General features: G+C 46.3%; 1 protein-coding gene and 2 pseudogenes across 3 annotated transcripts; 1 reads left to right on the top strand and 2 right to left on the bottom strand.

Annotated features, from left to right (window-relative positions):
* Positions 1 to 1,498: 1,498 nt before the first annotated feature.
* LOC102474883 (E3 ubiquitin-protein ligase RNF5 pseudogene) lies at positions 1,499 to 4,284 on the bottom strand (annotated as a pseudogene).
* Positions 4,285 to 4,325: 41 nt separating this feature from the next.
* On the bottom strand, positions 4,326 to 6,006 carry LOC102474453 (zinc finger Ran-binding domain-containing protein 2-like; annotated as a pseudogene).
* A 1,946-nt stretch (positions 6,007 to 7,952) lies between these two features.
* PIGO (phosphatidylinositol glycan anchor biosynthesis class O) lies at positions 7,953 to 17,021 on the top strand. 3 transcript variants are annotated; one of them, XM_006143207.2, is made up of 11 exons: positions 7,953 to 8,019; positions 9,177 to 9,717; positions 10,774 to 10,917; positions 11,114 to 11,237; positions 11,548 to 11,707; positions 11,918 to 12,097; positions 13,201 to 14,728; positions 15,247 to 15,453; positions 15,669 to 15,883; positions 16,395 to 16,465; positions 16,617 to 17,021. In XM_006143207.2, the coding sequence occupies exons 2-11, from the start codon at positions 9,207 to 9,209 to the stop codon at positions 16,744 to 16,746; spliced, it is 3,270 nt and encodes a 1,089-aa protein (XP_006143269.1). In that variant the 5' UTR covers positions 7,953 to 8,019; positions 9,177 to 9,206; the 3' UTR covers positions 16,747 to 17,021. The 3 variants fall into 3 exon arrangements, with proteins under 3 accessions (XP_006143269.1, XP_006143270.1, XP_014441290.1); XM_014585804.2 differs by lacking the exon at positions 7,953 to 8,019 and adding an exon at positions 8,648 to 8,667; XM_006143208.3 differs by lacking the exons at positions 16,395 to 16,465; positions 16,617 to 17,021 and having other exon boundaries at positions 15,665 to 15,848.
* Positions 17,022 to 19,635: the final 2,614 nt, after the last annotated feature.

Here is a 19,635-nt window from a genome sequence, read left to right as displayed (position 1 = left end):
GAAAGTGAGAAGGCATGCCCCATGGAAAATTGGCATGCCACAATCCCCTCTCCATTTTCCTCTCAGAATTTGGGGCATGCACACACACACCTAGTGTGCTTTTCAAACCACTAGGTCCAGGACTTGAACAGTGCGATCAACCATCTAACCACCATAATCACTACACCACAGGCTGGCCCTGTTTTTTGTTTGTTTGTTTGTTTGTTTTTGACTCACAGGCTTTACTTATATTTGTTTACAGCATTATTTCATTATGAAATGAACTAGTACAACTTAAACCAAAATAAATCATAAACATCTGAATTGTCTGTAAACTACTATTAGCTAAATTTATAACCTTGCATTTGCTTAATACAGCCAAAGTTTTAAATACAAAAAAGCACATGAATAAACCAATGGTAACATATAGAATACAGGAGATTGGGCAATTTAGAAGGGAAACTTTCAAAAAGTCTGAGGCACATCCACAAGAGAGTAAAAGTTCTTGTGCAATTTACAGTAAATGTAGCAACAAAAATTAAGACATAAAAACATGGGGAAACAAGGCCATCAGGTGGTGTGGTGGTTAAAGGCAGTGGACTCCCATATGGCCAATCATGGTTTGAGTCCTGGCTCTGGCAGCTTGCTTTCTCTCTCTCTCAAATTAGAAACAAAATAATAATGATAATAATAAATGAAATGGGGACCAGCAGTTGGTGTAAATGCTTATGTTGCTGGACTCCCATGTAGTTGACCACAGTTCGAGTCCCAGACTAAGTGGCTTAAACTCACGTAGGATGTGTGCGTGTGTGCCCAAGATCCCAAGAGGAGAATGGAAGAGAAGGGATTGCAGCGTGGCCATTCTCCCAGAGGGTGATTTCTTGCTTTCTGTCTCTCTGTCTCTCCCTGTCTTTCTGGCAAGCGCACGTGCCCTATAGCAAAAACCTCTCCTCCCCCAAAAATAATAGAAATAAACAAATAAATGAAATGAAATAGAGTAATTTTTTAAAAAAGGGAAAGCTCACTGTAAAAATATCATCAAACTATTTCTACAGAATATATTTTGCTTTCATCTGTAGATTGCTGAAGAGAAAAAACACTTTATAAAACCTAGATACAATTTTTGTTGGGTATGTCTACTAAGTACCTTAAGATTTAAAAAAAAAAACTTATTTTATTAACTTTATTTACTTTTTTTCCTCATCAATATATTTCATTCTTTATTGAATTTGTAATAAAGGAGGGGGGCCACTTAAGAGTCAGAACCCACATTAAACCTTTAGGAGACAAAATTAAATTAAATCAAGAGGGAGAGCTGAGAGTTAGAGCCTTGCCCACCTTTCAACCTCAACTCGAGAAACCTGGGTGAAAGCAAAGGATTAAGAGGAGAAACACACATTCTGTGCATTCTGTCATCTTGCACCACCGCCGCGGTCACCGAACAAGCAGCTCTGAGCAGAAGGCTCTCCCGTCTGTCCAGATGTCCCTCCTCTCCACACCCTCCTTGACAGTGGCCAGGTTAGCCTTGGCCCACAGAAGTGGAGGAGTCAGGGAGGCCCAGGAGTAAGGAAGGGTCAGCAGGGACCCCAATACTGATTCTCCTCTGGTTGGAGGTGGGCAGGAAGGAGACCAGCTCAAATACTGAGCAGCCAAAAAAAAAGAAAATGGCAAGAAACAAGAAGAGGGAATCCTGCCAACTAGAGGTCTGGTGACCCTGTCCCAGATCCACACCTGTAACCCTACGGAAAGGCTCGTGGGTATTGAAGACAGTGGTGAAAAAGCAAAAGGGAAAAGCACCAACACCAACTGAGAAGTGAAAGCTCCGGGTGTCACCAAACGGCCCTCTGCTCTCTGGAGGGGGGCGCTGGCCCTGGGGGCGGGCTGGGGCCTTCAATCTGGGATCCTGAGGCTTCTAGCTCCCTCGCCCATGAAGTGGGACGACCTTCTCTCTGCTGATCCCAGTTTACACACGGGGCATTCTTGCTGCTCTGGCCATGTCTCCAGCCACTGATGAAGACAGGGCTAACAGTACAGATGGCCACATACTGACCACAGCCTCCCGAGCAGTCTCCAAACATGTACTACGTTCGAAGGTCGCGCCCGCCCTGCCCCGCCCTGCTCACCGTTTAGCCCTTTGGGGGGCCTCCAGTCTTCCTCCACAGCTGCCCTGGGTCGGTCCTGTCTCGCCCCCGCGTACCCCTCTTAGTCCCTTAGTCTCCTTTCTTTCTTTCTTTCTTTTTTTTTTGGAGAAGTTTTTGCTCTAGAGCACATGGGCTTTCACCAGGAAGACAAAGAGACAGAAAGCAAGAAATCACCCCCCAGGGGGGAAGGCCACACCACAATCCCTTCTCTTCCATTCTCCTCTTGGGATCTTGGGCACACATGTATATATCAGGTTGAATTTTTTTTTTTTTTTTTTTGTGAGAGGTTTTCCCTATAGGGCGGGTGCGCTCGCCAGACAGAGAGAGAGATACATAGAGACAAAAAGTGAGAAATCACCCCCCAGGGGGATGGCCACGCCACAATCCCTTCTCCTCCATTCTCCTCTCAGGATCTTGGGCACGCATGCACACACGCCCGGCATGAGTTTTAAGCCACCGGGTCCGGGACGTGAACTGCGGTCAACTACGTGGGAGTCCAGCGACATAGCCATTACGGTAACTGCTGGTTCACATGCCCAGTGTGAATTTTAAACCACCGGATCTGGAACTTGTGGTCTACTACATGGGACTCCAGTGATGTAATCATTATGCCATCTGTTAGTCCCAGTTCTTGAAATACTTAAAGTATTTTGGGGACCAGTAGGTGGCGCAGTGGTTAAGGCGCTGGAGACTCCCACATGGCCAACCAGGGTTCAAGTCCTGAATCTGGTGGCTTGCTTTCTCACTTCCCCTCTCACTCTCAACATTTGTTTCTCTCTGGTCAAATTAAAAAATAAATGAATGAATAAATAAAATAAATATTTTTTTAAAAAAAGAAAGTATTTTGAAAAAAAAAAAGATGATTATTAGGACCAACAGATGGTGTGATGGCTATGTCGCTGGACTCCCATGTAGTTGACCGCAGTTTGAGTCCCAGACCTGGTGGCTTAAACTCACGCCGGGCATGTGTGCGTGTCCAAGATTCTGAGAAGAGAATGGAGAAGGGATTGTGGTGTGGCCATCCCCCCTGAGGGGCTGATTTCTGTCTCTCTTTTTTTCTGGCGAACCAAAAAAAAAAAAAAAAAGATGTTTTTCTTACCATGTGGGCAACTATCAGTTGAGAAGAGATAAATTGCTAGATTTTCTTTCTTGCCCTAAATGTTGGAAAGGAAAATGAGTAATACCTTTCTCTTTCTGCAGTTAACAAGATTCTTTTACATTAAATGTGCAGTACAAAAAAATTAGAGTTCGATAAAGGAGAGACAATGGTTCTAAGGCACCCTTAGCAAATAAAGTCATTTTCAGTTGGCTGTTTTATAAATTATTTTAACTTGTTAAAGAAAGAATCATTTTGACATAGGTTAACAACAATAAACAGGTTTCTTCTTTTTCAAGACTGACATGAACAGGCTGTTTCCAACTAGTGTATCAATCTTGCTTCCATACCCCAAAGTTTAAGGAATCCTAGGTAATTTTGCCTTAGCCAACATACAGAATAAGTTTGGAAATGAGAAAAACAGGAGTTTGAAATTAGTATTTTGAAATAAAATTTTCAATTGATCTGAAATAAAGTATTTTGTTACAGCTGAAATGGTTGTAAATAATAAACAGTAAACATATTGATCTATTCTGGAACATTATGGCTTAAAATGCTATTTACTTCTTTTTTTTCTTTCTTTAAGAATTACTTATTCGAGCCAGCAAGTGGAGTAGTGGTTAAAGGTAGTGATTTCCCACGTGGCCGACCACAGCTTAAGTTCTGAACCTGGCGGCTTGCTTTCTCGCTTTCCCTTTCTCTCTCTACCTCTTCCTGGTCAAATTAAAAAATAATAATAACAACCAGTGGAAATAAATAAATAAATATTTTAAAAAGAATTATTTATTCAGTCATTTATTTTCATTTGATTAGAGAGAGACACAGAGAGAGAGAGAGAGGGAAAGTGAGAAAGCAAGCCGCCAGGTCCAGGACTTGAACCGTGGTCAGCCATGTGGGAATACCCACCACCTTAACCACCACATCATCTGCTAGCCCCAAAATGCTATTTACCTCTAATTTCACAAATAACCACAGCTGTTTTGTACTGAAGAGCAGTGAAAGGCGTGCACTTCTACTAGCAGATTTAGGACTTCTGACCAAGTAAGACACCAACTTCTTAAAAAACATATTTCATGCACTGTACTGGATTTTTTTAAAGATGTACATGTTTAATTCTTCTTTGAATCTGAATGGGAACCAGAATGGGATGATCCAGAAGATGATCGGTGGTGCCTGGGTAAAGTAGTGGTGTTCTATAGGGGTTGGCCCTGGGCTCAGGGTTGTTCAGTGTCTTTACAATCACCTGACTTTCAGGTGATCATGATCTTGTTCATCTTTTTTTTTTAATCACCAGACAAAGAAGATCTAGAATGACTTCTCTTTCTGTTCCTCTCAGAAGATGAAGAACTGAAATAAGATCTTTTTCATGGGGAAGAAGAGCCCCTGTGGGATCTGGAGCATGATTTCGACCCATGAGATCTTAAACATCCTCTGGAACTGGAATGAGGTCTTGACTGAGAGCTGGAAGAACTTCTTGAATGAGACCTGGACCTAGATCTTGACCTTGGGGGGGAGGATGAGCGTGATGAAGATCATGAATGTGAAGATCAAGACTTCGAGTGACTTCATCTATTATTTCTTTCTTTCTTTCTTTTTTTTTTTTTTACTATCTTCTGCTTCACTGGCATCAAGATTATACTCTATATACTTTATGTACTTACATGCCAGATATATACTATACATCTTTATCCTTATCCTCATCTAATTTATATTTAGGAAGATCTTCATCCTCATCCTTTTCTTCATTCTCAGATTCTTTATTTTAGAATTATTTTATAAATTTATTTATTTTATTTATTTATTTTAATTTGACCAGAGAAGGACATTATAATATATAATTTATTCATTACATTCTAAATTTAGTGCTCCTTTAAACACTATTGCCTAGTATTTAAAGGAGCCAGCTCTCACTTGGCCAACTGTGGTTTGAATCCTGGGAGTGCAGTGCCCTTAATCACCACACCACCTGTTGGCCCCAGCCTTCAGATTCTTTATCTTAAACTTCCTTTAATATAAATACAAGACCAACTTCCTTCCCTCTGTGTTTTTTCTTTTTCCGTCCAAACTCATATTCACCATCAGATTCTTTTCTATGTACTCAACAGTTTCTCTTTCATTAAAACCACTACCATATCCTGTTCTTTTTTCTAATTTAGCATACTTTGGAGTATTACACATGTTACACTCTAATCTTCTGGCCCAAATCACATTACTGCAAGTTTTACACTGCCAGTCATTAGCACTGAACAGGCCTCGTTTTTTTCTGCATGTCTTTCCTATTTCAATGTCCCCAGCTTTCATCATCTTGGTCTCAGTTGTTTTCTCCCTACCACATAGATTATAGCTGGTTCTTCTAGCAAAGTTTACATTTCTTTTTTTGGGGGGGGCGGGGGGAAGAGGTTTTTTGCTACAGGGCGCGTGTGCTCGCCAGAGAGACAGAGAGAGATAGAGAGACAGAAAGCGAGAAATCACCCCCCAGGGGGATGGCCACGCTACAGTCCCTTCTCCTCCATTCGGCATGCACACACACACGTGCCCAGCATGAGTTCAAGTCAGTGGGTCCAGGACTTGAACCACGGTCGACTACGTGGTAGTTCATTGACATAGCCATTACGCTAACTGCTGGTCCTGCAAAGTTTACATTTCCACATTTCTTGTCAGGGCAAATCAAGTCCCCATCACTGACTCGGAAATTCTTGGTCACCATCTTGGAAGCCACCACCACAGCCGCCCACAGGCTACCTCTATTTTGTTTTAAATAAAACCTTTATTTAAATATAACTCATATAACATATTATTCATTTACATTGTAAATTTAATGTTCCTTTAAACACTGTTGCCTAGTGTTTAAAGGAGTCAACTCTAACTTGGCCAAATGTGGTTTGAATCCTGACACTGGAGGCTTGAAAAACATGCCAGGCACAAGTGAATACATGCCCCAGATCCCAACAGGATGGAGAAATGAAAGAGAAGGGATTGCAGTGCGACCATAACCCACTGAAGGATACTTTCCTACCAGAGAGCAAACGTGGTTTCTTGCATTGAAAGGAAATATTAGGTCATTTTTAGTGTATTCACAGAGTTTTGCAACCACCACAATTTTAGAACATTTTTATCACCCTGGGACTGGCAGGTTAAGGTGCTGGACATTCCCACTGATTATGGTTCAAGTCCTGGACCAGGTGGCTTGCTTTCTCACTTTCCATCTGTGTGTCTTTCTCTGGTCAAATTAAGATGAATGAATGAATAAATAAAATCAATAATTCTTTAAAAAATTTTTTATCACCCTGTCCTCAAACATATAATATTTCATTGTATGGATATACCATTTTGATTATCAGTTCATCAGTGATGGGTATTTGGGTTTCCAGCTTTTAGCTACTAAGGACACTACTACTATGAATATTCATGTACAATTTTTTTGTTTTTATTACTCTTGGGTATATAACTGCAAGTGAAATTGCTAGGTTCTATGGTAACTCTTGTTTAACCTTTTGAGGAACTGTAGGTCTGTTTTCCAAAGCTGCCACACCACTTACAATTCCACCAGCAGCATATGAAGTGTACCAATTTTTACACACCCTTATCAATACTTGTAATTAGCTGTCTTTTTTATTATACCCAAACTACTGGGTTTGAAATGATATCTCCAGCATTTCCCCAAAGGCTAATGATGGTGAGCATCTTTCCTCTACTCAACTGCTGGCCCTCCTATGTTCATTTTTAGATTGGACTATTATTATTATTATTATTTTTGTCTAATTTACTAGAGGGGCACAAATACACTCATGAGGAGGGAGAGTGAAAAAGCACTCTCCCATGGGGGATGGGGGATGGTTATGTCACAATCCCGTCTCCATTTCTTCCTCTTTTCTGAATTTTGGGCATGCATGTAACATGCACCTGGGTATGTTTTCCAGCCTCCAGGTAAAAGACTCAAAGGGAGCTGTCAACCATGTGGGATCCAGCTGCCTTCCTCACCACTATACCAACTGGCTCTACTATTTCTTTTTCTATTATTGAGTTGTAAGATTCAGTTAGAGAGGTGGCATGGTGGATGAGGTGCTGGACTCCCAACATGGCCAGTCGCGGTTCAAGCGCCAGACCTGGTGGCTTGCTTTTTCACTCTCTCTCTCTGTCTCCCTTTGGTCAATTTAAAAGATAAATAATAAAGAAAAGTTAATTAATGAATTTTTAAAAAGAATTATTTTATTAAACTTTATTTATGTATTTATTTATTTTTAATTTGACCAGAGAGGGACAGAGTGAGAGAGAAAGAAAAAGTGAGCAAGCAAGACGCCAAGTCCAGGACTTGAACCACGGTGGGCCATGTGGGAGTCCAGTGACCTTAACCACCACGCCACCTGCCGGCCTCAGTAATTTTTTTTAAGGACTCAGAGGCTTTAAAAGAAGAAATAATGAAACCTATCAGTTGGAGTCAGCTACATAATAAGGGAGGAAATAAGTATTATTTATTCCCATTTTAATAATGAGGTAATGCCCAATAGAGACATTAAGTGTCAGAGCTAAGATTCAAGACAAGTTTGACTCCAGAGGCCGTGTTCTTAGTCTTAACTAAGAATGGACAGTGGTTCCCTGAATTCTAGCTTAGTCCCTTGCCCTCAATTCCGCCTAATTACTAAATCTCCCATCAAACTCTTCGCAACGATACGCTCCTTGCTAAACTTCCACCGAGGTACCAGCAGATGGCGCTGGAGGCCCCAGCAGGCCTCTCTGTCTGGCGCTCTCTATGGTCCCAGGCCGCCAGCGGCGCGGCTGCTGCACTTCCGGGCGCCGTTCCAGGTGAGCCAGGGTCTCTCGAGAGCTTCCCCTCACACCTTCCCCTTCTCAGTAAGGGTGCTCCCTACTAGCTCGCAGCCAAGGCTGCTCAGTACCAGGGCCCAGGTGCCCAGGAGGTGGGGTAGGCCCCAGGGGAAGTGGAGCTGCACGAACGCCTGGCTCCTAGCGAGTTCGAACCGGCTCTAGACCCTACAAAGCCGGACAGGCATATCCTTCGGTCCCTTTGCGATGCTGGGTGCCTGGAAGCAGAGCATGACTCTTCCCCATCGCCCCCTCTGCCCCCGCCAGGAGGCGCCGTCTGCAGGGCTGGGATTGCTCAGTTGCTGGGTGTCCTGGCTGGCTTCTCCTTGGATGTTAAGATTGGCAAAAGAAAGTCGCTTGAAACAGCCTTTCAGAGAGCAGTCTACCACTTGGAATGTTTCCCTGGTAGATTTATGTTTTTTCAGGATTAGGATCTCGGTGTGCATGTACAAATTCCTATGCTCCACCCTCGAAAATCCTGATTCAGTAGATCTGGGGTGGGACTTGGAAATAGTATTTTTTTAAAAAAGAATTATTTAACTTTATTTATTTTGATTTGACCAGAATGAGAGAAAGTGAAAAGCAAGCAAGTGAGAAAGCAAGTCCAGGATGCGAACCATGGTTGGCCATGTGAGTGGGAGTCCAGCACCCTTAACTATCATGCCATCTGCAGGCCCTGAAAATAGGGGTTTTTTTTTAGAGGTTTTTGCTATAGGGTGTGTGCGCTTGCCAGAGAGACAGACAGACAGACAGACAGAAAGCGAGAAATCACCCCACAGGGGGGATGGCCACACCACAATCCCTTCTCCATTCTCTTGGGATCTTGGGCACACGTGCACACGCGCCTGGCATGAGTTTAAGCCACTGGGTCCAGGACTCGAACTGCGTTTGACTACATGAAAGTCCAGCGACATAGCCATTATGTCAACTGCTGGTCCCGGAAATAGTATTTTTTAACAGCAGCCCCAGGTGATGCCCATAGTCTGGGGACCTTGCCTTCAGAAACACTGGTATAACTGCCGAACCTTGAAATGGATTGACTATGACTGTTTATATCTAGAAAGGCTTCCAAGAGATTGTGATTCTAGTTGGGCTTTGTATTGAGGAGTAAAACTTTTCTCTGGTTCTTTGTCCAACAGTGATGAGTTCCCTCTCCTGTCCCTACCAGGATGCGGAAGATCTCAGTGCTGCTCTTTCTGGGCTGGGTCTGCTTCCTCTTCTACGCCGGCATTGCCCTCTTCACAAGTGGCTTCCTGCTCACCCGTTTGGAACTCACAAACCATAGCAGCTGCCAGGAGCTCCCAGGCCCTGGGTCCCTGCCATGGGGGAGCCAAGGGAAGCCCGGGGCCTGCTGGATGGCTTCACGATTCTCCCGGGTTGTGTTGGTACTAATAGATGCTCTGCGATTTGACTTTGCCCAGCCCCAGCGCTCACATGTGCCTGGAAAGCTACCTGCCTCTCTACCCTTTCTGGGCAAACTAGTCTCCTTGAAAAGGATTCTGGAAATTCAGCCCCACCATGCCCGTCTCTACCGATCTCAGGTTGACCCCCCAACCACCACCATGCAGCGCCTCAAGGCCCTCACCACTGGCTCACTACCTACCTTTATTGATGCTGGCAGTAACTTTGCAAGCCATGCCATAGTGGAAGACAATCTCATTAAGCAGCTTACCAGTGCAGGTCAGTCTGGACCCCTTTGCAGACCAGGAGTACTTTGGCAAATTTCTTTACAAGTCAGGGAGCCAGAACTTTGTGTACCTAGCTTGACTATTGTGTCAGGGTTTAGGGAAGGAAAAGGGGACCAGAGCCCTGTGTGTAAGGAGCTTAGTTTGGGAGACAAAGGGGAGGGGATCTGGGCTTTGTTTTTGTGAAGCTTCTAATCAGCATGGAGTGTTGGTTTTATTCTTTGGACACTCTCAGGAAAGGGGCTGGGGAGAGAAAGAGGAAAAGATACAGGTCTCAGCTTACATATGTGAAGAGATTGGAGGGATCCAGGTCCGACTCACTCACTGACTGTAAAAAGCAGTATATGCTCAGGAAAGAGTTTAGCAGAGATACCCAGGGATTGAAAACTAGTGAAGCATTTTGTCAGAGGAGTGAGAGCTCTGAGTGGAGTATGGTTATCAGGGGAATTGTCCTGTTTAAAAACATTAGGCCTTGAAGAATAAGAAGTTCCTGGATGGAATTGCTAGGCTTTAGGGTGCATGATTGCTATTTCTGATGGGTCTTTTTTTCTTTTTTTTAAAAAAACTTGGGTGTATAATGTTTTGGACAGGATGTGGAATCTGCCTCAATTTCCCAAGTAGCTGGTATTACAGGTGCATGCCGCTGTGTCTGGGCTTTTTAGTTTTTTGCTGTAGGGTTCATTGGAGAGAGACAGGGAAAGTGAAAAATTACCCCCACGGGGATAACCACATCTCAATTCCTCATTCTCCTTTTGGGATTTTGGGCACACACACACACATGCATCTGGTGTGTCGTTCAGGCTGCCAGGTCCAGGATTTGAGTGATGTAGTTGGCTGTGTGGGATTCCAGACGCCTTATCCTCTATGCCACCTGCTGGCCCTGTGCCTGGCTTTTCAGGGTGAGCCGGAAATCAAACCCGGTCCTCCCATAGGGCCTATGCCTGCTAAGCAGCGGTATGGAGTAAGCACTATAGTGCCTGCACCTGATGCGTACTTGAAGGGTCTCCTCTCCTTCCTGCTCAGGCTCTGACCCCTTCTCATATCCTTGTAGGAAGGCGTGTAGTCTTCATGGGAGATGATACCTGGAAAGACCTTTTCCCTGGAGCGTTCTCCCAAGCTTTCTTCTTTTCATCCTTCAACGTCAGAGACCTACATACAGTGGACAATGGCATCTTGGAGCACCTCTACCCCACCAGTGAGCATGGGGCCAGAGCAATTAGTCCCTGACTAAGACCTGGAGGTGGGGAGGGTAGCTTTAGTCCACAGATTCTGAGCCTCACATGGGCGTGATGGCCTGGACTTGTGTCCCTGGACAAAAAAGAATCTCAAAGCCTGGCTGGGGTTAAGGAGTGGGCCTTAGTCCCCTGTGCTCAGTGTTCTCCCCTTCACAGTGGACAGTGGTGAATGGGACGTGCTGATTGCTCACTTCCTGGGTGTGGATCACTGTGGCCACAAGCATGGCCCTCACCACCCTGAAATGGCCAAGAAACTTAGCCAAGTGGACCAGGTGATCCAGTGAGTGTGGGCTCTTGGCTTGGGGGAGTGGGTTTGTGTCTGAAAATCTCAACATATGTGGTCCCAGGATAAGAAGTCCTTATGTAGAGCCTCTTTCCTAGCTGAATTCTGCATCAGCAGGCCTTTTTCTGAAGCAAGGGGCCTCATCCATTTCATAATTCAGTGTGTAGCTTTGAGCTGTAGGATCATGTTTGAAGTGTCTCTTTGCCAGAGATCTAGACCCACTAGTGGAAATCAAAGCTGGGATGAATGGGCCCCTGAGAAAAATCATTATCGATTCCCTGCCCCTGACACATTTTTTGGCTCCCAGGGGACTTATGGAGCGCCTGGAGAATGACACACTGCTGGTGGTGGCAGGGGACCACGGGATGACCATGAATGGGGACCATGGAGGGGACAGTGAGCTGGAGGTCTCGGCTGCACTCTTTCTATACAGCTCTACACCCCTCTTCCCCAGCACCCCACCAGAGGTGAGGCCGGGGATTTGCCTCGTCAGGTCTCCCAGTGTTCAGTACAAATCATGATCACAGCATCCTCACGGGGCCCTCGCTAGGTCCCCAGACCTGTGTGATCCTGTGTATTCCCCACTCTCCTCTCCTACCTAAGCCCCTGTGTCTTTAATTCTAAACACTGACTTCAGCTTTGTGATGAATCCATTGATCCCTGTTCTTTCCCTCTAGGAGCCAGAGGTGATTCCTCAAGTCAGCCTTGTGCCCACACTGGCCCTGCTGCTAGGCCTGCCTATCCCATTTGGGAACATCGGGGAAGTGATAGCCGAGCTGTTCTCAGGGGACAAAGACTCCCAGCCTCATCCTTCTGCCCTAGCCCAGGCCTCAGCTCTCCATCTTAATGCCCAGCAGGTAGGTAAAGGGACTAGACTTACAGGTGACAGAGATAGGATAGGCATGAGAAAAGCATAATGGCCACTCCGTTGTCCTTTGCCCAGTCTTTTTTTTTTTTAAATTTTAAATTTTTTTTGCCATAAGGCACATGCACTCACCAGAGAGAGTCAGAGAGATATAGTAAGAGAAAATGAAAAATCACCCTCCAAAGGGGATGGCCGCACTGTAATTCCTTTACCTTCTAAGATTTTGGGCGTGTACACACACGTGCCTGGTGTGATTTTTTTTTTGGGGGGGGGAGAGGTTTTTCGCTATAGGGTGTGTGCACTCTCCAGACAGACAGAGAGAGACATAGAGACAGAAAGCGAGAAATCACTCCCCAGGGGGGATGGTCACGCTGCAATCCCTTCTCTTCCATTCTCCTCTCGGGATCCTGGGCAGGCACGCACACGCGCCCGGCGTGATTTTTAAGCCACCGGGTCCGGTACGCGAACCACAGTCGACTACATGGGAGTCCAGAGACATAACCATTACGCTAACTGCTGGTTCCCCCTGGTGTGATTTTTAAGCCGCCAGATCTGGGACTTGGATCGTGGTCAGCTATGTAGGAGTCCAGCACCTTAACCTTCATGCCACTTGCTGGTCCCATTCTTTGTCCAGTTTTAATCTTACCTTTGATAACCATGTCTGGCTTTCATTATCTCTCCCTTCCCTCATCCCAGAGTTTGTGCCCCTAATTTCCAGGTACCTGCTTTTGTAATACCTGTCCTTGCCTCTGCCCTGATTTACTGGGTCATCAGAAGTCATGACGTAGTTGTCTATGTAAAAGTACACCATGATGGGACCAGCAGATGGCATAGCTGTTACATTGCTGAACTTTTGCAAGGCTGACAGCAGTTCAAATCCCAGGAGGAGATTGGAGGAGAAGGGACTGTGGCATGCCCATCTTCCCTGGGGAATGATTTCTCATTTTCTCTCTCAAGATGTTTGTTTCTCTCTCTTTCCAGCTAGCACATGCGCACTAAGGCAAAAACCTCTAAAAAAAATCAAATTGAAAAAAGCATCATGACTTCTCTGACTACCTAATATATCTCTTAACGCCCCTTGGCTTTTTCCTCCAGGTGTCCCGATTTCTCCACACATACTCAGCTGCTACCCAGGACCTCCATGTTAAGGAGCTTCATCAACTGCAGAAGCTCTTCTCCAAGGCCTCTGCTGATTACCAGTGGCTTCTGCAGAACCCCCACAGGACTGATGTGACACTGCGGACTGTGATTGCTGAGCTACAGCAGTTCCTGCGGGGTGCTCGGGCCATGTGCATCAAGTCTTGGGCTCGTTTCTCTCTGGTCCGCATGGCAGGGGGTGTTGCTCTCTTGGCTGCTGCCTGCTTTCTCTGCCTGCTGACATCCCAGTGGGCAACATCCCCAGGCTTCCCTTTCTGCCCTCTACTCCTGATCCCCGTGGTCTGGGGCCTAGCTGGGGCCATAGTGTGTGCTGGACTCCTGTCAGTTAATGGGCTTAAGCTAGATTCAGTAGTCCTAGGGGCTGTGGCTGCAGTAGGCTCCCTCCTGGCTTTTCTATGGAAAGCCTGGGCTGGCTGGGGGTCCAGAAGGCCCTTAGCAACCCTGCTTCCCATCCCTGGTCCTGTTCTATTACTCCTACTAATCCGCTTAGCTGCCTTCTTCTCTGATAGTTTTGTTGTAGCTGAGGCCAGGGCCACCCCCTTCCTTTTGGGCTCACTCATCTTGCTCCTGGTTGCCCAGCTTCATTGGGAGGGCCAGCTGCTGCCACCTAAACTGCTCACAGTACCCCGCCTTGGCTCTTCAGCCCCAGTAGGCTCCCCACGGCACAGTGGCACATATGCCCTGAGGCTTGGAGTCGGGTTGCTTTTATGTACCAGGTTAGCTGGGCTTTTTCATCGCTGCCCTGAAGAGACACCTGCTTGCCATTCCTCTCCCTGGCTGAGTCCTCTGGCATCCATGGTTGGTGGTCGAGCCAAGAATTTGTGGTATGGAGCTTGTGTGGGGTCACTGGTGGCCCTCTTAGCTGCTGTGCGTCTGTGGCTTCATCGCTATGGTAATCTGAAGAGTCCTGAGCCCCCTGTGCTCTTTGTACGCTGGGGGCTGCCTCTAATGGCACTTAGTACTGCTGCCTACTGGGCTTTGGCATCAGGGGCAGATGAAGCACCGCCACGTCTCCGGGCCCTGGTTGCTGGGGCGTCAGTTGTACTGCCTCGGGCTGTAGCAGGGCTGGCTGCCTCTGGGCTCATGCTGCTCCTCTGGAGGCCTGTGACTGTGTTGGTAAAGGCTGGGGCAGGTACATCAAGGACCAGGACTGTCCTGACTCCCTTCTCAGGCCCCCCCACTTCTCAGGCTGACCTCGATTATGTGGTCCCTCAAATCTACCGACACATGCAAGAAGAGTTCCGAGGCCGACTAGAGAAGACCAAACCTCAGGGTCCCCTGACCGTGGCTGCCTATCAGTTGGGGAGTGTCTACTCAGCTGCTATGGTCACAGCCCTCACCCTGTTGGCCTTCCCACTTCTGCTATTGCATGCAGAGCGCATCAGCCTTGTGTTCCTGCTTCTGTTTCTGCAGAGCTTCCTTCTCCTGCATCTGCTTGCTGCTGGGATACCCATCACCGCCTCTGGTAAATGCAGCTCTCAGCCCTCACTCATCTAAGGGACAGTATGAGTTTAGCTTCTCTTGTTTTCAGGAGGTGTGGCTCCTCATGTTCCTCACCCTCACACAGGGTCTCATGCCCCACCTTCCCAATGTTCTCTCACCTGTCATAGCCAACTGAACAGATCCCTCTTGTTGGCTGTTGGGTTCATAGATTGAAGAGACAGTTCATTTCTTGTGAAATATTGCTTCCTTATGAGCACATTCCCTGAATTTCTAGTAAAGAAAGCGCTGGTTTATGAATACATAATGTTGTGAGCTCTGTGTATATGAGAGAGAAAGATTGAGCACAGTGGGGTTCAGATAAGGGTGGTGTGGCTTTCTGCCACTGAGGAAATCAGAATAACAGTGTTGCTATAAGGATGTTGGAGTAGTGGGCATGTATGAAAACTAGCACTGAAGTAGTGGGAATATGTGATCATGGAATACTAGGCTGTGGATTAGAGAATCAGATCAGACTATTAAGAGGCATATCTTTTTCTCTAGGTCCTTTTACTGTGCCGTGGCAGGCAGTCTCAGCTTGGGCCCTCATGGCCACACAGACCTTCTATTCCACGGGTCACCAGCCTGTCTTTCCAGCCATCCATTGGCATGCAGCCTTTGTGGGATTCCCAGAAGGTCATGGCTCCTCTACCTGGCTGCCTGCTTTGCTAGTGGGAGCCAACACCTTTGCATCCCACCTCCTCTTTGCAGGTACCTCCTCATTCCACTCTTTTCCATTATTTACTCTGATTTTGTGGAAAGGAAGGAAACCCCTGCATTTGAGTGGGGAGATACGGTTTTGTTGAATCATTGGCACCCTTTGGCCTAGGCCAATTGAAGCCTTAGCTAACTAGGGTGGTTGGGGACCAGGGTGGACTGGTCCCAGAGTCCACTGTTGATTCCATCCCTGTCCTCCCCCGAGGCAGTAGGTTGCCCCCTCCTCCTACTCTGGCCCTTCCTGTGTGAGAGTCAAGGGCTGAAGAAGAGGCAGCAGTCCCCTGGAAAAGAAGTAGAGGCCAGAGTCAGGCCTGAAGAAGAAGAGGAACCACTGATGGAGATGCGACTCCGGGATGCACCTCACCACTTCAATGCAGCACTGCTGCAGCTGGGCCTTAAGTACCTCTTTGTCCTCGGTGTTCAGGTGGGTGCAGAGGAGCAATCAGAGAGTCAGTGACCTTTCCTTATGTGCATGTATTACATTCTTTTATACTTTCAGAAAACCTGCAAGAGATTCTACTAATAACCAGAAGTGGTTGCCCATGGCTAGTGGCTCAAATAGCAATTTTGAAACTTGAATCTGATCTCCTTAGTCATAGTCCTGGATCATTTCCTCTTTACAGCCTAACTCTGGACCCTACTATCTGCATTTGGAGATTACTTCATAACCAGACACTGGAAAAGCTGAAGTGATGGCCAGGATTCTCTTCCAAAATGTGGTCATGGATCCTCCTCCCTTCCACCAGAGGAGGATGTGGTCCTGAGTCTTCCTCTACAGTGGGAGGCAGAGCTTGTTTCTTAACTCCTAGCCTAGGGTTTTTTCCACTGATACACACATGTTACCTCTTCTTTTCATTTTTCAGCCGAGAGCAGCTCTCCCTTTGTCTTATTTCTTCCACTTCCCATGTAATTTGACCCTTCCTCTTCTCCCTTAGATTCTGGCCTGTGCCTTGGCAGCCTCCATCCTTCGCAGGCATCTCATGGTCTGGAAGGTGTTTGCCCCCAAGTGAGTGGATTTGCTTGAGGAGCAGAGGTGGTGGGAGGGAGAAACTTGGGATAAGGTATGACTATCCGGGGTGGACAAGCTGTTGCCTCTACAAGGAAAAGGCATTAGGCCTACTCGCTGTTCCCTGAGTTTCTCCACCTTTTCTTTGCAGGTTCATTTTCGAGGCCATGGGCTTCATTGTGAGCAGCGTGGGACTTCTCCTGGGCATAGCTTTGGTGATGCGAGTGGATGGTGCCGTGAGCTCTTGGTTCAGGCAGCTAGTTCTGGCCAAGCAGAGGTAGCATAGGCTGTGGTTGCCAGTACTGGGCTATAGAGAGAGCTGGAGAACAGTCTAGCCTGGCTTGTACAGGTGCTGGATGATCTGCAGGAGAGGCTCAGCTATACCTCCAGCCACCATGCTGCTGGCTTAACAGGCTGCTGGCTTCTGGGACTTCCTTATTTATACTTCCGATTCAGTGGAGCCTGATCCCTAACTTCTGATGTGGATGTGTCTGAAGGACTTGGGAGTGGTCTCCAAAGTGGAATAAAATAACAATATAAATATGTGTATCTGTGATGAGAGGGAGCCCCCACTGTTTTATAGGGACTAGAGGGAGGGCTGGTCTCTCCTCTCACCAGGTACAGTTAGGGTCAGTCATCTTAGGCAGGCCTGAGATGTACCTGAGAACCTTTGAGAAGTGACTGAAATTTACTGAATTCACTGCCCCCACCTCTTCTCAAGTTACTTATATTATCCCACCTGCTATTTTTCTTTACCAAGCAACAAATTTTACTAAATTCCTATGTTTGGGCTGACATCAGAGAAGACGGAAAAGACAAGCCCAGGCATCATGGAACATGCTACCCAGGTGGTGCTGTGTCTCCTTTTGCCCTTGAACAACCCTTACACTTCAGCTCTGTGGAAGCCTTCCTCGTTTCCCAACCTGTGCTGCCTTTTGTAAAACCTGCTTGTCCCATTGATTATTCCTGACTTGAAGCTAGAACTGGTATGAATCTAGTGCTCTTCTTTCATGTATGTCTCCCACGCCCTCTGTGCACATCACCCCTCTAGTGTCATGTTTGAGATACTGGCATGACGTCTATCAAAAGATACGGGAAGAGGTATGGAGAAAAAAGGGTCAGACCTGGGTTTTGAGGTTTGAGAGTACTCAGGACAGGCAGAGATGGGACCACCGAAAGAAGGACATATATTAAAACAATGGCATAGCACCTGCTTTTAGCTGGTAGAGGAAGAAGCGAAGCTGAGAAGCAGTGTTTGTGAAGTGACAGTGTTCGCTGCTATGGTAGATAGCTAAGAGAAGACTTCAACTTACTAACAGCCAGCAATCCCTAGTGTTACTGAGATCAAATAGAAAGTTGAAAAGTCTACTGTGTCAGGCAGCTAGACTACAGGTCATTGGTCACCCTGGTGGAAACAGGCTTAATAATACAAGGGGAAGAAGTTACATACCAGCTAGTCAGTATGATAAATCAGGGAAAAGCCCTTCCCTGAAACTGGTGGACACAACTCTCAAGTATAGTTTGGTAAGTAAACCATGCCTTTGAAAGAAAGAAAAAAGACCATTTCTCCATTCTTAGCAGTCACAGGAAAGATTTTTAATCCCAATCTCTCATTTCTCTTCTGCCAATCCCCTACCCAGCCATTTATTTCCTTGTTTTTGCCAGGGCTCCCTTGCTTAGATCCTAGGGATAATCTACTGATCTTCCAACCACTGTGCTTTCCTTTCTCTGAAATATCTACAAGAGTTTTCTGATTAATTTTTTTGTCAAAGGGTACATATACTCCCCAAAGAGAGAGAGGGAAAGGGAGAGAGTACCCCACAATAGGACTTGGTCATGCCACAATCCCTTCTCTCATTTCTCTCTCTTATCAGGATTTGAGGCATATGCACATGCCTAGCATGTTTTTCAGGCCACTAGAGTTAGAATTCAAACTTCATGGTCAGCCATGTGGGATCTGGCTGACTTAACCACTAGGCCACAGAGCTGGCCCCAATATGTGCCCTTTTATGTTTAGCTTCTTTCACTCAGCCAAATGTTTTTAAAGTTCATTCATGTGCAGTATGTTACAGTTCTCCATCCTTTCTTTTTTTCTTTTTTTTAATTATTTTTGAGGTTTTTGGTATAGGGTGTGTGCTATTGCCAGAAAGACAGACAGAAAGCAAGAAATCACCCCCCAGGGGGGATGGTCACGCCGCAATCCCTTCTCTTCCATTCTCCTCTCGGGATCTTGGGCACGCACGCACACGCGCCCGGCGTGAGTTTTAAGCCACCGGGTCTGGGACACGAACCGCGGTCGACTACGTGGGAGTCCAGTGACATAGCCATTATGCCATCTGCTGGTCCTAGCTCTCCATCCTTATGGCCAAATAATAATAATAATAAAAATAATTAAAAATAATTCTCCCATTTTAGGGAACCAGCAGTTAGCGTAATGGCTATGTCACTGGACTCCCACGTAGTCGACCGCGGTTCGTGTCCCAGACCCGGTGGCTTAAAACTCACGCCGGGCGCGTGTGCGTGCGTGCCCAAGATCCCGAGAGGAGAATGGAAGAGAAGGGATTGCGGCGTGACCATCCCCCCTGGGGGGTGATTTCTCGCTTTCTGTCTCTATGTCTCTCTCTGTCTGTCTGGCGAGCGCACGCGCCCTACAGTGAAAATCTCTCTCAAAAAAAATAATAATACTCCCATTTTATACATACACCATAGTTTGTTTACCCATTCATCCATTGATGGACATTTGGATTTCCACCTTTGGTTATTAGAAACAATGCTGTTAGGCCAGCAGGTGCTGTGGTGGTTGAGGTGCTGGACTTCCACATAGCCGACCACACTTCCAGTCCTGGACCTGGTTGTTTGCTTTTTCACTTTCCTCTCTCTCTCTCTCTGGTCAAATTAAACAATAATAATAATAATAATAAATAAAATTGGGGCCTGCAGTTGGTGTGGTGGTTAAGGGTGCTGGATTCCCACGTGGCTGACCGTGGTTCGAGTCCTGGACCTAGAGGCTTTCTTTCTTTCTTTTTTTTTTTTTTTTAGGGGTTTTTGCTATAGGGCGTGTGTACTTGCCAGACAGACAGAGAGAGACAGAGAGACAGAAAGCAAGAAATCACCCCCCAGGGGGGAAGGCCATGCTGCAATCCCTTCTCCTCCATTCTCCTCTCAGGATC

This window comes from Tupaia chinensis, unplaced genomic scaffold (genome assembly GCF_000334495.1).
Source record: "Tupaia chinensis unplaced genomic scaffold, TupChi_1.0 Scaffold000093_1, whole genome shotgun sequence".
NCBI classification, from domain to species: domain Eukaryota; kingdom Metazoa; phylum Chordata; class Mammalia; order Scandentia; family Tupaiidae; genus Tupaia; species Tupaia belangeri.
Note: the sequence above shows the minus strand (reverse complement) of the source record. Positions and strands in the feature narration are given on the sequence as shown.

Bases quoted from the DNA above. Each gene is read 5' to 3' on its own strand.
- PIGO (XM_006143207.2), top strand. From the start codon at position 9,207: ATGCGGAAGATCTCAGTGCTGCTCTTTCTGGGCTGGGTCTGCTTCCTC. The intron at 14,729-15,246 runs GTAAATGCAGCT...CTTTTTCTCTAG, and splicing joins GATACCCATCACCGCCTCTG to GTCCTTTTACTGTGCCGTGG. The intron at 16,466-16,616 runs GTGAGTGGATTT...TTTTCTTTGCAG, and splicing joins TGGAAGGTGTTTGCCCCCAA to GTTCATTTTCGAGGCCATGG.